At 45.8% G+C, this 13,591-nt stretch overlaps 1 protein-coding gene across 3 annotated transcripts in view; it reads right to left on the reverse strand.

Moving 5' to 3' along the window:
• Nucleotides 1–13,591, reverse strand: part of GLB1L2 (galactosidase beta 1 like 2) — a 779,452-nt gene that overhangs the window by 183,099 nt on the left and 582,762 nt on the right. For all 3 annotated transcript variants that reach the window (XM_069614109.1, XM_069614108.1, XM_069614110.1), the window contains 3 exons: nt 9,613–9,750; nt 8,908–8,988; nt 8,712–8,818 (listed from right to left, as the gene is read on the reverse strand). In XM_069614109.1, the coding sequence (XP_069470210.1) occupies nt 8,712–8,818; nt 8,908–8,988; nt 9,613–9,750 (326 nt within the window). The remainder of the gene's footprint in view (nt 1–8,711; nt 8,819–8,907; nt 8,989–9,612; nt 9,751–13,591) is intronic.

Genomic DNA, 13,591 nt, shown 5'->3' on the forward strand with positions numbered 1-13,591 from the left:
TTGCACTTTCCACTGCACTGAACGTTCCCTTAAAAACTGGGGGTACGTGTTTGAGGATTTGTATTGTGTGTCGGAGGGGTCATGATTATGGGGTTTGCGGGGGTGGTGGGTGCAGATCAGCAGGGAACATAGTTCCACTTCTTCTTTTTGTACACTTCGACCACTGGTTTGAATTCCCAATAGGTTCACCAGATGTGGAGGGGTTGCTGGACTTGGGCAAGGGAGATTTGTTGGGTGAGAGGGAGGTAGACTTGGAGCAGCCTACAAAAGCCTCAGGGACCTCGTCCTCCTCGCCTTCTTCCCTAGTAGGATACAGCATCTCGCCTGGGGGATTCCCTCGAGCATAACCCTGGGCTGCCCTACCCAGGTGATCCTCCCTTGCTCGTCCACCCCCAGGGTTGGAATCTGAGCGTGCCAGCCCTTCCCTGGCAACCTGAATAAGGGATTCTCAAGGTTTACTTGGGAGAATACCCTCAGGTTTCTGAGAGTTGCCAGTACGGTCTCAGAAATCTCATCTCCATAGTACCCGTACAAGGCCAGCGATCTCCTCCTGGTTTGGCAATCTCGTCAGAACCAGTACATGGCCAGAGATCCCCTCCTCAGTAGCCAGTATGGTATCAGAAATCTCCTCTCAGCAGAACCCTTACAAGGCCAGAGATCTCCTCCTGGGTTGCCAGCACGGTCTCGGAAATCTAATCTCCACAGAAGCTGTACAAGGGGTGAAGGCATCATGAAGTAGACACAGACAACTGAATAACATTTGAAGTACAAACCTTTATTAACTAACAATAGAAGGTTGGAAAACAGCCTATCTTGCCATATGTTTAGGTGCATTTCTCTACCTAAATAAAACTAATGATAGTCTGTGACAGGAAGTCCAAAGCAAATGTCTGTCTGTATCCAAAATCTATACTTGCCCTCACCTCTATTTGTATACAATGGGCCTCATTACAACTGTTGCAGTAAGGCAACAACGGCGCTGTTAGTACTACCGGCGCCGTTGTTGCCATGCCGCAACATTACGAGTTTGCTTGCGGGTGCCGCTCTGGACGCCTGGTCAGACCAGGCGTGCAGAGCGGCAATCGCGAGCAGAGCAGGATGGTAGCAATGGTACCGCTATGAACGGTACCGCTGCTACCAACCTCCCCATTTCCATTGAGCCCTATAGGGGCTCAATGGGAATGGGGACATACCGGCTCTGGGTCCTGCGAAAGGGAAATTACCGGGCCCTCCAAGGTCGGAATGGCCCAGTAATTCCCCTTTCGCGGTAACTGGAGCCGGACCCGAGTTTGGGGCATGGCTACCTCCAACCTCGTAATGAGGCCCAATGTGTAGGGATGTCATGTCACCATCAAATAAGAAGTGGTCAAATGAAAGTTCTGAGCTTCTTCCAGCTCTTGGATGGAAAAGGGTTTTCCCTTCCCCAAGGTTCAAACAGTTCACGTTGCCAAAGATGGGTTCCCTTTCCCAAGCTTTCAACTCTAACAAAGTTCCAAAACAACACCGTTCTTCAGAATAGTCAATGTTCCAAAATAACACCATCCCTTGGGACACTTCCCAGTTCATCCGTTTGGTTACCTTTCACCAGTTCATGAAGTACTGGTGAAGTTCATTTTCTTAGTTTCAAATTCGTACAGGCTTTCCTTTATTCCATCACAAAATGTCTTTTCCTTTAGGTGGGTGTATTCGGTCTCGGCACAGCTGTCGGAGCACACGGTCTGCCCATTATAGGTCACGGAACCGACACACCTTACTTGCATCTGTTCCATAGGTATTTTGACACAGTTCCAGCTTTACAATAAGGCTTGGCTTATTCCTTTCACTTGCCCTTGAAGCTTTATTGTTTCTTCTTTTGTCACCATTGACCGATATAGTAGCTTTCCCTTGCAATGACCAATGTAAGCTTCCCAGTACACTATCCTGCTAGGAAACTTAGTTTAAAGTTTTTTGCACAAACCACCATAAGCTTCCCAGTACACTCTCCTGCAAAGAAACTTAGTTTAAAGTCCTTTTTGTACAAACCACCATAAGCTTCCCAGTATACTCTCATGCTAGGAAACTTAGTTTAAAGTCCTTTTTGCAAAAACCACCATAAGCTTCCCAGCACACTCTCCTGCTAGGAGACAGTTTAAAGTCCTTTTTGCACAAACCACCACAAACATCCCAGTACACTCTCCTGCTAGGAAACTTAAAGTCCTTTTTGCACAAACCACCATAAGCTTCCCAGTAAAGTCTCCTGCTAGGAAACTTAGTTTAAAGTCCTTTTGGCACAAACCACCATAAGCTTCCAAGTACACTACCCTGCTAGGAAACTTACCTTAAAAGTCAATTTTTGCACAAACCACCATAAGCTTCCCAGTACTGTCTCCTGCTAGGAAAATAAGTTTAAAGTCCTTTTTTGCACAAACCACCATAAGCCTCCTAGTACACTCTCCTGCTAGGAAACGTATTCACTGATTCAGGTTTTCTGATTACAACTTCTGACACCCTTTGCCCAGGTTTCTCTTGCATGCAGGTTTACTTTTCTTCAACCATTCATTTCTCTCAGTAATGTGGACGAATATCTGCTTGACTCTTGGCAATGGTCAATTGACTCTTAGCAGTGTTCATCCCAATCATTCACTGATGCTTGTTTACTTGGCTTTATCTATTAGCCTTGATCTCATGTCAACTTATAGCCAATTCACTTCACTAGTATTATGCTTTCTCTGGTTTCATCACAGTTCATTGCTTCAGTGTTGTACTTATTCTGTATTTTCCCCAAATTGACTTAAATGAGGCATTTCACGTATTTACAGTCTCTTTCCTTTACCCGCTTATCATACATAACAAATATCCCCTTGACACCGGTGTCGGTATGCCGCAGGGATGCCAGCGCTCCTGGGCAGACTCGCTGTTGTTGCTTGCATTCTCTGTCCTGCTGGTCCACCCATGGCTTCATGGACAGCCTCACTCTCGCCCACCGATATTGCCAATGCACATCACTACCTCTGTGACACCGCCAGCTTCTTCTCTGCTGTGGTTCATTTGGCAGTGCTTCACCGGCTCTCTCCCAGCCTCTCCAGATGCTTCTCTACTTCAAAGGGAAGCATCAGCTTTCCTCTGCAGACCTTTCTCATGCTGACCTGCTTTCCACCTGGCTTTCAACTGCACTCGCTCTGCATTCCCCTCCGGCTTCTCTGGACTTTTCTGGGTCTCGCTTTCACACAACTCTGCTCCTTGACTTTCCTCACTTGTTTCCAGCACTGGCCTTTAAATATCCCACGAGCTGGATTAGGCACTGGGTGGAGGGGACTTGGGCAGTGGGGAGGAGGCATCACCTATCCTCACTCGCATATCCACCCCCAGGGTCAGGATCCAATAGCGACTACCGTTCCCTGGCCATCTGGGAGAAGGATATGTTGGGGAAAGAATTAAGGACGCCCTCAGATTCTTCACAAAGGCCGGAGATCTCCTCCTGGGTTGCCAGCAAGCTTCCAGAAATCTCATCTACACATAAGCTGTAAAAGGCCAGAGATCTTCTCTTGGGGTGGCAGTACGGTCTCAGAAATCTCATCTACAAAGAACCCTTACAAGGCCATAGATCTCTCCCTGGGTTGCCAGTGCAGAGGCATTATAAGTGCACTGGAGAAATACAAAGCATTATATGGGTTAATATTAGATACCTTGTCCCTACTTTTGAATGCTACCTCCCCATGACAAAAGGAACAAAAATACAGGATGGTCGATTACGTGTCACCTCAAACACATCTCGGGAGACTGGTAGAAATGAGGGTGCCAGGTGATCTAGATTTGGTTTAGGTGTGCAAACCTGCTAATGAAACCCACACGTCCTTGCAGGATGACATTGGTCATCAAGAAGTCCCGGCAATTATGTGGAAAGATCAATGATATCTAATAATAAGGGAGGAATCCTGGGTGACACTTGAATGACAATAACCCACACGTGTTTTGTACTATCTGATCCGGGGATGGATAGACAAAACATTTAGGGAAATAGAACAAGGGTAGAGAGGTCAAATTCGGGAATTGCTACAATGCAAAAGTAGGGTGGCCACTGTGAGGTAGCGGTAAAAACACAAAAGTTTAATAAATTAGAGCAAAATTAAAACAAGTATTAAAACAACCAACATGTGACAACGTAATCACAGGTCAAACACAAATATAATGTGAACACTGTATGAAATAGGAAAAAATAACAAAAAGGCCTAGTAGTGAACAAAAGTAAGGACAAGTCAGTACAAAACTCAGTGGTAAGTCAATGTGTACAGTTTTAAATCATTTCACACATATTTCAATTTAGAAACTCTGATGTTCTCCAGAGTCGTGAAGTCTCGACATGTTTCAGTTCAGGTGTCGTGTGTACCAAACTTTCTTCAGGAGAGAGGTTCAATAAGAATTCCTATTGTCAAAACTATTACTGTGGGCCAGTCACAAGACCTATCATCAATAAAAAAAAGAGAGGAAACAATGTCAGCGTTAAATGCTGTGTGTGTCTCAAAAACATCACAGAAACAAGGCAGCCAATTACCTTGCAACGGTTCTTGTGGGGGCGAACAGCTCTATAATTGAGGTGTCAAAGGAAGAACCCAATGTTCCCTGAGAGTAGCTGCAAGTAAAAGCAAAAGAATGGCTTTTCAATCGCTAGCAGGATTAATGGTTAAGAGGGATAAACACGTAAAAATGCCCCAAAGAAGATACGCACAAATGACATAAAGCCAAAACAGCAGGAGCAAAAACATTACTTAAATCTGTAGGTCGGGTAGGAGAGTCGGTTCACTGTGCCCTTAGATGCATCAGTGGCTTACTAAGTAGTGGCTGCGCCGTGAATCCTCTGTAATGACTCAATTGTATCTGATAAAAAATATGCATAGATCAGAGTAACCAACAGAACGCTCTAGATACATGTAGTCAGAAAAAAATATATATATATATCAAGCTAAAAGGTACCTCCAGATTGTAAATACCCAAGGATCGTCTGCTAATGTAAGGTATGTCAAGCGCTGAAAACACCTGATACAGGAATCCCGTTGTGGGAAAATAAAATCAGAATGACCGTGTGAGATACAGATCGTCAGGGGAGGGCGAACCGAAAAGTGAGTGACGAACAAAAAGGCCTACCTGGTTGATGACTGCAGTAAATGTGCCCGGCGAGGGTCTGCACGGTGCCGCCAATCGGCACTCGGGCCAATAGTCGGAGGAGAGCCGCAGTGGCTAGCAGCAGACTGAAGAAATCTTAGCTTGGTCGTTGCTAGGTAACGCAGGGCTAATGAGTCCTACGTCTGTCTCTACCTGAGCTCCGGGGGAGTAATTCGATAGCGATTCCTGCTGGCCATCTTCAGATGATTCATATTAACGGATTCAGTTTACCAGGAATGGCCAAGAACCCTAAATATGGGGCATATAACAGCTAATGAGAATGCTGCATCGTCCCCAGGAATATGAATATGAATAGAGTGTAAAAAGGAGTACTGGCACACTTCTAAATCCGTATGGTGCACAACGTACGCAGTGGTTGGTGCGTGTCTTAGAAGGAGTGGACTGTACCCCTTCAAGTTAGTGTAGTGTATAAATCATGAAATGCCTACACATGAAACACATTGAGTAACAAGATGAGCTCTGATGAACAGTTAGTCTATGTGTGTGATGATGTCCAACCTCTAGCGTGAGTGAAAAGAAGCGTGTACAAGTAACACTGTATCTCCAAGCAGGGATTTGGTGGGGTCTTCGTCCAGTCGCCCTTTAATAGTTGGTATTCGAAAGTTGACCTTCACATTCCTTAATGTAGTCTTCCCTATTTAGGATCACAATAGCGTGACCTTTATCAGCCTTTTTTGATTATGATGTTATTGTTGGAGGCCAGAGATTGAATAGCATTCAATTCGATTTTACTTAAATTCTGGAAAGGTTTGGTGAGATTAGACTCCAATCTTGCAATGTCAGTAAGGACTTTCCTTTCAAAGACCTGTGATTCAGGAGAGTGGCTGTGGGTTGGAGGACAAAATGTAGAGGGGTTACTTAAACCCGTAGGATTGATGGTGCTATCCATTGGCTCTGTAATGTTCTGCTCGAAGTATTCTTTAAGGCAAATCTTCCTAATAAATTTGTTAAAGTCAATTTGAAACTCGAAAGGGTCATGTTGTTTTGTGATTACAAACCCCAGTCCTTTGTTGAGGACCTGTTGTTCGATGGAAGTGGGGTGGTAGTCCGAGAGATTAACTAAATGCGACTCCTGCTTCTGGTCTGCTTGCTGCCATCGTTCCACGAGCTGCGATTCTGGCCATGGTATAAAAAACCACGCGTGTTCGCTCTGAGTCCACCATTACTTTGGCGTTTGTTATATTGGCCTCTGCCTCTTGTTGGGGTTTTCACCCGCATCGTCAGGGTCGCTGCTGTCATTGCTGGTGCTATATGACGTGTTGCAAAAAAGGACTCTCCTGTTGTTTTTTGAGGGCCCGGATTGATGTAATGATTTGTTCTGGTAATTAGCATTCACGCATCTCTCCATCTACAGTTACACCCTAAGGTGGGTCCCTTATCGCTTTTTATTGTGTCATGACCCTTGCCCCTGGCCCTCACCGGCAAGTCAGCCTTCCAGTTAGGGCCAGGTCAAAGGCCTTAAAACCTCATCCAAGACTCTCTTGGAGTCAGTCGTGGCGCCTTTGGCACCAGGCTCATAACCATCATGAAGACCAACATTAGAATGGGACTATTTACTTGGGACTATTTAACTTGGGGGTGGGGGTGTTCAGCCAACATGGAGGCACACACATAGCTCAGTTACAAGGAACTGAGCTATACGGTCTAGTCTTTTGGGTGTGGCAGGCCTGGGACTACTTTACCTGGACTACTTTGGGTGTGGCAGGCCTGGGACTACTTTACCTGAGACTATTTAAACCGCACCCAAACAGCAGAACATGCTTTGCGCTATTCTGCTGTGGGCAGCGTAACGCTCACTGTGTCCAGTACTTTGATGCCAGTTTACCTGAAACAAAGGACCTGCAGAGAGAGAAAGAACACTACGAAACTTACCTGGAACAGTATCCTGTCTTCAATCCATCGCTGACTTCAGTTCCACTCACCTGAAGGTACGAGCTCCATCATCCAGCACTGCATGCATCCTAGAATACCATAACCTGGAAAGAGGAGAAAGAAAGACAGCATTAGTAAGCGTTTACTCACGTTTCCTCCCGAATGAAGAAAGCCACACAATTCTTACCTGGGTAGTCACCTCCTGGTCAGTATCATTGCTGGAACATTACGGCACTTGGCGAAGAACATCGCAAGCTGCAAGGAGAGAAAAGACACAGGTTAGCAATATAATAGGCAAAACAGCGCCGCGCATCGCGCATTACTCACCGGACAGCATCGCGCACACCGAGCTTTCACCTACCGGCCCATGCTCATCTTCAAACTGCATGACAACACCAAAATACCCTTCCATACCTAAAAGGAAAGAAGCAAGACATTATTATTCGAACTAAGAGGAACATAAGAACTGCATATAAAGACTGTAAAGCAGCAAACCTACAGAGTCGCAGCAGGCCTGGATTCCCACAGGGGGGCTTGCACCAGTGAAGTCACTTGGTCGCTGCTCGCCACCCACATCTACGCGCCCCTGCCATGAGGAGCAGGATGGAGAATCCACCTTTTACAATATTAAGGTGAGAGAGGGCCCAAGGGGGAGGAAGGAGTTGAGGCCAAGGGAGGTGGTAAAACATAAAGACAATCTAGTATTGAATCCAGCTCTCCTATATTGCAGACCCATCTTTAACCAGAGGCTTACCAAGGGACCGGTAAAGGGTTCGAGAGTGCAAATCATCCAACCAGGGCTGGTTGGCATCCCCATGGATACCAGGTGAGCGTAACATATTGCTGTACTAATACCCTTTCTTAGGGCATTTTTACGTGTTTATCCCTCTTAACCATTAATCCTGCTAGCGGTTGAAAAGCCATTCTTTTGCTTTTACTTGCAGCTATTCCCAAGGAACATTGAGTTCTTCCTTTGACACCTCAATTATAGAGCTGTTCGTCCCCACAAGAACAGTTGCACGGTAATTGGCTGCCTTGTTTCTGTGGTTCACCTACCCGTTTTGAGACACACACAGTATTTAATGCTGACATTGTTTTCTCTCTTTCTTTTATTGATGATAGGTCTTGTGACTGGCCACACTAATAGTTTTGACAATAGGAATTCTTATTGAATCTCTCTCCTGAAGAAAGTTCGGTACACACAACACCTGAACAGAAACATGTCGAGACTTCACGATTCTGGAGAACATCAGAGTTTCTAAATTGAAATATGTGTAAAATTATTGCAAACTGTACACAGTGACTTACCACTGAGTTTTGTATTGACCTGTCCTTACTTTTGTTCACTACTAGGCCTTTTTGTTATTGTTTTCCTATTTTATACAGTGTGAACATTATATTTGTGTTTGACCTGTGATTACGTTGTCACATGTTGGTTGATTTAATACTTGTTTTAATTTTGCTCTAATTTATTAAACTTTAGTGTTTTTACCGCTACCTCACAGTGGGCACCCTCCTTTTGCATTGTAGCAATTCCCGCACTTGGCCTCTCTACCGTTGTTCTATTTCCCTACATTTATTGTGAGATCAGTGATATGCAATACAAAGCTGAGCACATTAAAATACAGGGATCACCATATTTTCCATGATGCCTATAGACATGGCTGAATAGTACCTACCTCGCCTGTAAAATGCAGCACATCCCACAATGAAACATAGTGGGTCATAGTCACCATCTCATAAGATGCCTTTGGCATGATAATGGGTGGCATGGGCAGCTGATCTCCTGAAAAATAAAGGGAAAGAATATTGGTATTAGGGCTAGAATAAGGACAGAAGCACTGCTGGCTCTACAAGCTACCACATTCTCTTTACCCTGAATCGTGGCTAAGATCTCCCGCAGTTTGTGGTACTTGGATGTGTATTCTCCAGCCTCTGTCAATGGAGCATCATAGTCTGAAAAATAGAGTAGGGAGCAAGTCAGAGATGTTCCTTCTACTTTCACTGAAAGTGGTGGTGGTGTGACTGTCCTGAAACCACCACAGACAAGCAGTGCACACAGCCATTGACCTAGATTAGGCCACATGCAGGATAGCTAATGGCTCTGATGTGTATCTGGCTTCGCAGCCACCTTCACCTTGGAGACATTTATATGTCTGTTCTGCTCACAAATTGTGCATGGTATGCAACCAGAACATGTATCGTAACATTGCACACAACCTTCAGCTTCTGCGCTTATGCATCACATTGCCCATACCATTGGTTCTTGAGCTGTCCAACAGAAATAGCATGTGTGCTTTAGTGGTCCAACACCCAAAGGATGAATGATTAGACTGCTCAGCGTCCCTATCACCCTTGTTCTGTTTCTCTCACTCATTCACTGTCCACTCCCAGAGTCGCTGTTTAGTTGCTGAATCTGGGTGAAATTGATGCACAGAATTGAGAGAGAGCAATCATAGGCACCCTCCCCCAAATCTCTCAGCCAATCTTGCGGGTATACTTCAACTTCAAAGAACACGCAATCTAATATTTTCAGCCATTACCTAGGATTTAGCGCCCTTCTGATCACACAATACTTGCCATAACTGGTGATATGGGGCAGATATTCCTTGAAATGGGTAGCCCCATTCATGAAACCAAAGTTTGTGCCCCCGTGGAACATGTAGAAGTTGATGGAGGCACCTTCATTTAGGATTTCAGCCACAGTCCTCACCATCTCTGCATAGGAGAAAATCATGTTAGCAGCAGAAGTCACTCTGACCAACAAGACCCAACTGTCCTCCTCAAATACCATTCAACCAATATTTGGTCCAAACAGACACCCAAACTCTATAGCACAGAAAGAGGATAACACTGCAACACATGAGAAATGTTCTTTTCACACAAAGAGTGTTATTTTGAAACAGCAAAAAAATCAAGCAATTCATCTGAACCACCCAAGCGCTGGAGGAAAAGAGGGAGGGACTCAACTATATGTTGTGATGAGGAGTGAACAGAACACACCCCAGTCAGAAGTGAATTTCCACACTCTTTATTAACGGTGTCAGGATGAGAGAAGATAACGCTTATAGGGCAGAAGTCTGCAACCTGCGGCTCTCCAAATGTTCGGGACTACAGCTTACATGAGCCCTCCCCATTGACTATGCTGACTAGGGCTGACGGGAGTAATAGTGCAAGATATTTGGAGGGACAAATCTTGCAGATTTAAATAAAAGCTATACTCAGATAAAGTGCACAGGGGGATAACTCAAGGTTGCTTAAGAGCCTACCTATGGGAATCCCCCTCTTACCCACATTCTCTAATCTAGCACACAGTCCGAGGGATATAACACAGAGTTCACCTTTCTGACACAGTACCAGGGATATAGCACCAAGCTTGACTTTCCAACACAGTCCCAGGGATATAGCACCAAGCTCGCCTTTCCAACCCAGTCCCAGTGCCATAGCACATAGTTAGCCTTTCCAACACAGTTCCAGTGACATAGCACAGAGATCGCCTTTCCAACACAGACCCAGGGCTATAGCACCAAGCTTGCATTTTCAACATAGTCCCAGGGATATAGCACCAAGCTCGCCTTTCCAACACAGTCCCAGAGATATAGCACCAAGCTTGCCTTTCCAACACAGACCCAGGGATATAGCACCAAGCTTGCCTTTTAAACACAGTCCCAGGGATATAGCACCAAGCTCACCTTTCCAGCACAGTCAAAGTGACATAGCACAAAGTTCGCTTTCCAACACAGACCCAGGGTTATAGCACCATGCTTGCCTTTCCAACACAGTCCCAGTGACAGTTCGCCTTCCCAAACAGTCCTAGGGATATAGCACCTAGGTCGCCTTTCCAGCACAGTCCCAGCGAAATAGCACTAAGCTTGCATTTCCCACACGGTCTCAGGGATGCAGTACTGAGTTCGCCTTTCCAAACCAGTCCCATGGATATAGAACCAAGCTTCCCTTTCCAACACAGACCCAGGGATATAGCACCAAGCTTGCCTTTTCAACACAGACCCAGGGATATAGCACCAAGCCTGCCCTCTCAACACAGACCCAGGGATATAGCACCAAGCCTGCCTTCTCAACAGAGACCCAGGGATATAGCACCAAGCCTGCCTTCTCAACACAGTCCCAGGGATTATAGCACCAAGCTCGCCTTTCCAACATAGTCCCAGTGACATAGCACAGAGTTTGCCTTTCCAACACAGTTCCAGTGACAGCACAGAGTTCGCCTTTCCAAGACAGACCCAGGGATATAGCACCAAGCTTACTTTTTCAACGCAGTCCCAGGGATATAGCACCAAGCTTGCCTTTCCAACATACTACAAGAGATATATCACTAAGTTTGCCTTTCCAACAGTCCCAGGGAAATAGCACCAAGCTTGTCTTTCCAACACAGTCCCAGTGACATAGCAGAGTTTGCCTTTCCAACTGAGGTCCTGGGATACAGCAAAGTTTTCCTTTGCAACAATGTCCCAGGGATATAGCACCAAGCTTGCCTTTCCAACAGAGTCCCAGGGATAAAGGACCAAGCTCACATTTCCAACACAGTCCCATGAATACGGCATTGAGCTTGCCCTTCCAACACAATCCCATGGATATAGCACTGAGCTTACCTTTCCAGCACACTCCCGAGGATATAGCACCAGGTTCACCTTCCCAAAACAGTCCCGGGGACATAGCACCTAGCTCACCTTTCCAGCACAGTCCCAGGGAAATAGCACCAGGGTCGCATTTCCCATACAATCCCAGTGACATAGCACAGTTTACCTTTGCAACAAAGTCCCAGGAATATAGCACAGAGCTTGCCTTTCCATAGCACCAAGCTTGCCTTTCCAACACAGTCCCTGGGATATAGCAGAGTTTTCCTTTGCACCAAGGTCCCATGGATACAGCATTGAGCTTGCCCTTCCAACACAATCCGAGGGATATAGCACCAAGCTCACCTTTCCAAAACAGTCCCAGGGATATAGCACCTAGGTCGCCTTTCCAGCACAGTCCCAGGGAAATAGCACCAAGCTCGCATTTCCCACACGATCTCGGGGATGCCGCACTGAGCTCGCCTTTCCAAACCAGTCCCATGGATATAGCACCAAGCTACCCTTTGCAACACAGACCCAGGGATATAGCACTGAGCTTACCTTTTCAACACAGACCCAGAGATATAGCACCAAGCCTGCCTTCTCAACACAATCCCAGGGATATAGCACCAAACTTGCCTTCCTAGCACATTAACAGGGATATAGCACCAAGCTCGCCTTTCCAACACAGTCCCAGGGACATAGCACCAAGGCTGCATTTTCAACACAGTTCCTGGAATATAGCACCCAGCCTGCTTGCTTCCAACTTGTTCTGAGAAATACAGCACCTAGCTTACTTCTTGAGCTCTCCTAAAGACAATTACTTCTCCCTCTTTCACCTTACTGTACATGTCTGGCTCAGACATTCTCAACTCTCTAGTCACGAGTTACCCTCCCGGGCAATAATACCTTAACACCCAGTCCTATCTGCAAGTATTTCTCCCCCTTTCATAGGGGTTTTGTCACTGTGTTATATTGTTACCCACCAGCCACATGTCTCCTCTCTGAGCCAAGGTCTCCATCTCCTTAATCTGGCGTCTGAGGTGTAACCCTCGGTTAAGTTGTCCGGTTTCTTTCTTAGTCTGGCCTCTGCCAGGATCTGGGAGTGATCACTGTCCTCTTATTTTGAGTATTGATTATGCTTTTGTGAGAGCAAATCCTACCCCCGCAAATCAGGCAAGTGTTATTGTACATGCAACAGGCCATGCAACAGGCCATGCAAGGCGGGCAATCAAGTGGCTAAAGCTGGATATTGGCACTCTTCTTCCAGGCATGTATAGTCAAATTATGCCAGTATTAGAAGTACTTTCAACCTTGCCTACGAGTGAAGCCCTGAGCAAATTGCAGGTCTTTGAAAATACAATAAAAGGATTGGGTGAGCTCTTTTCTACACCAATCACTGGTGTTAAAAAGAAGATTACTATGTCTTCAGTATGGTATGGTGTGGAGTGACATAGGGCTAAGGGAGTTGTGATACTTTCTGCCAAAGATGTTCAGGCTAGAGGTACCCAAGCCATAGGTGAAACCAGGATTACTTACAAAAACCTGATCAATGCAAAGAAGGAGGCTTATACTCAAGATATCGCCGATAGATTAAAGGACTCGCAGAGTTTCTGGGCATCATTGGGCAAAGGGAAATCACCAGGGTTAGATCAACTGGAGGGTTGCGTTCCGGAGTCTGTGTGGTGTGATCAGTTCAGGAATCTCTTCCAGGAAACTGGGGCTCCCACTGGTTGGAACAGTATACCCAGGCAGAAGTGACTGATGTTCCCAAAGGCTGAAATAACTTCTGACCCATTAAGTCAGAAAGCAGGTAAGACCTGGGTCCTGACAGAGTTCCAGCAGATTTCTTTCAGAATGAGCATGAGATGTGGGTACCCTTTCTTGGTAAAGTGTTCAATGCAGCTGTCATGATCTCTGCTTCCAAAAGGTCAGGGTTTTCCCAACTCCCTTGGAAGCAGATCCATAACCCAGGTTCCGAGTGC

The sequence above is a fragment of the Ambystoma mexicanum genome, chromosome 9, assembly GCF_040938575.1.
Source record: "Ambystoma mexicanum isolate Mex_15411 chromosome 9, UKY_AmexF1_1, whole genome shotgun sequence".
NCBI classification, from domain to species: Eukaryota; Metazoa; Chordata; class Amphibia; order Caudata; family Ambystomatidae; genus Ambystoma; species Ambystoma mexicanum.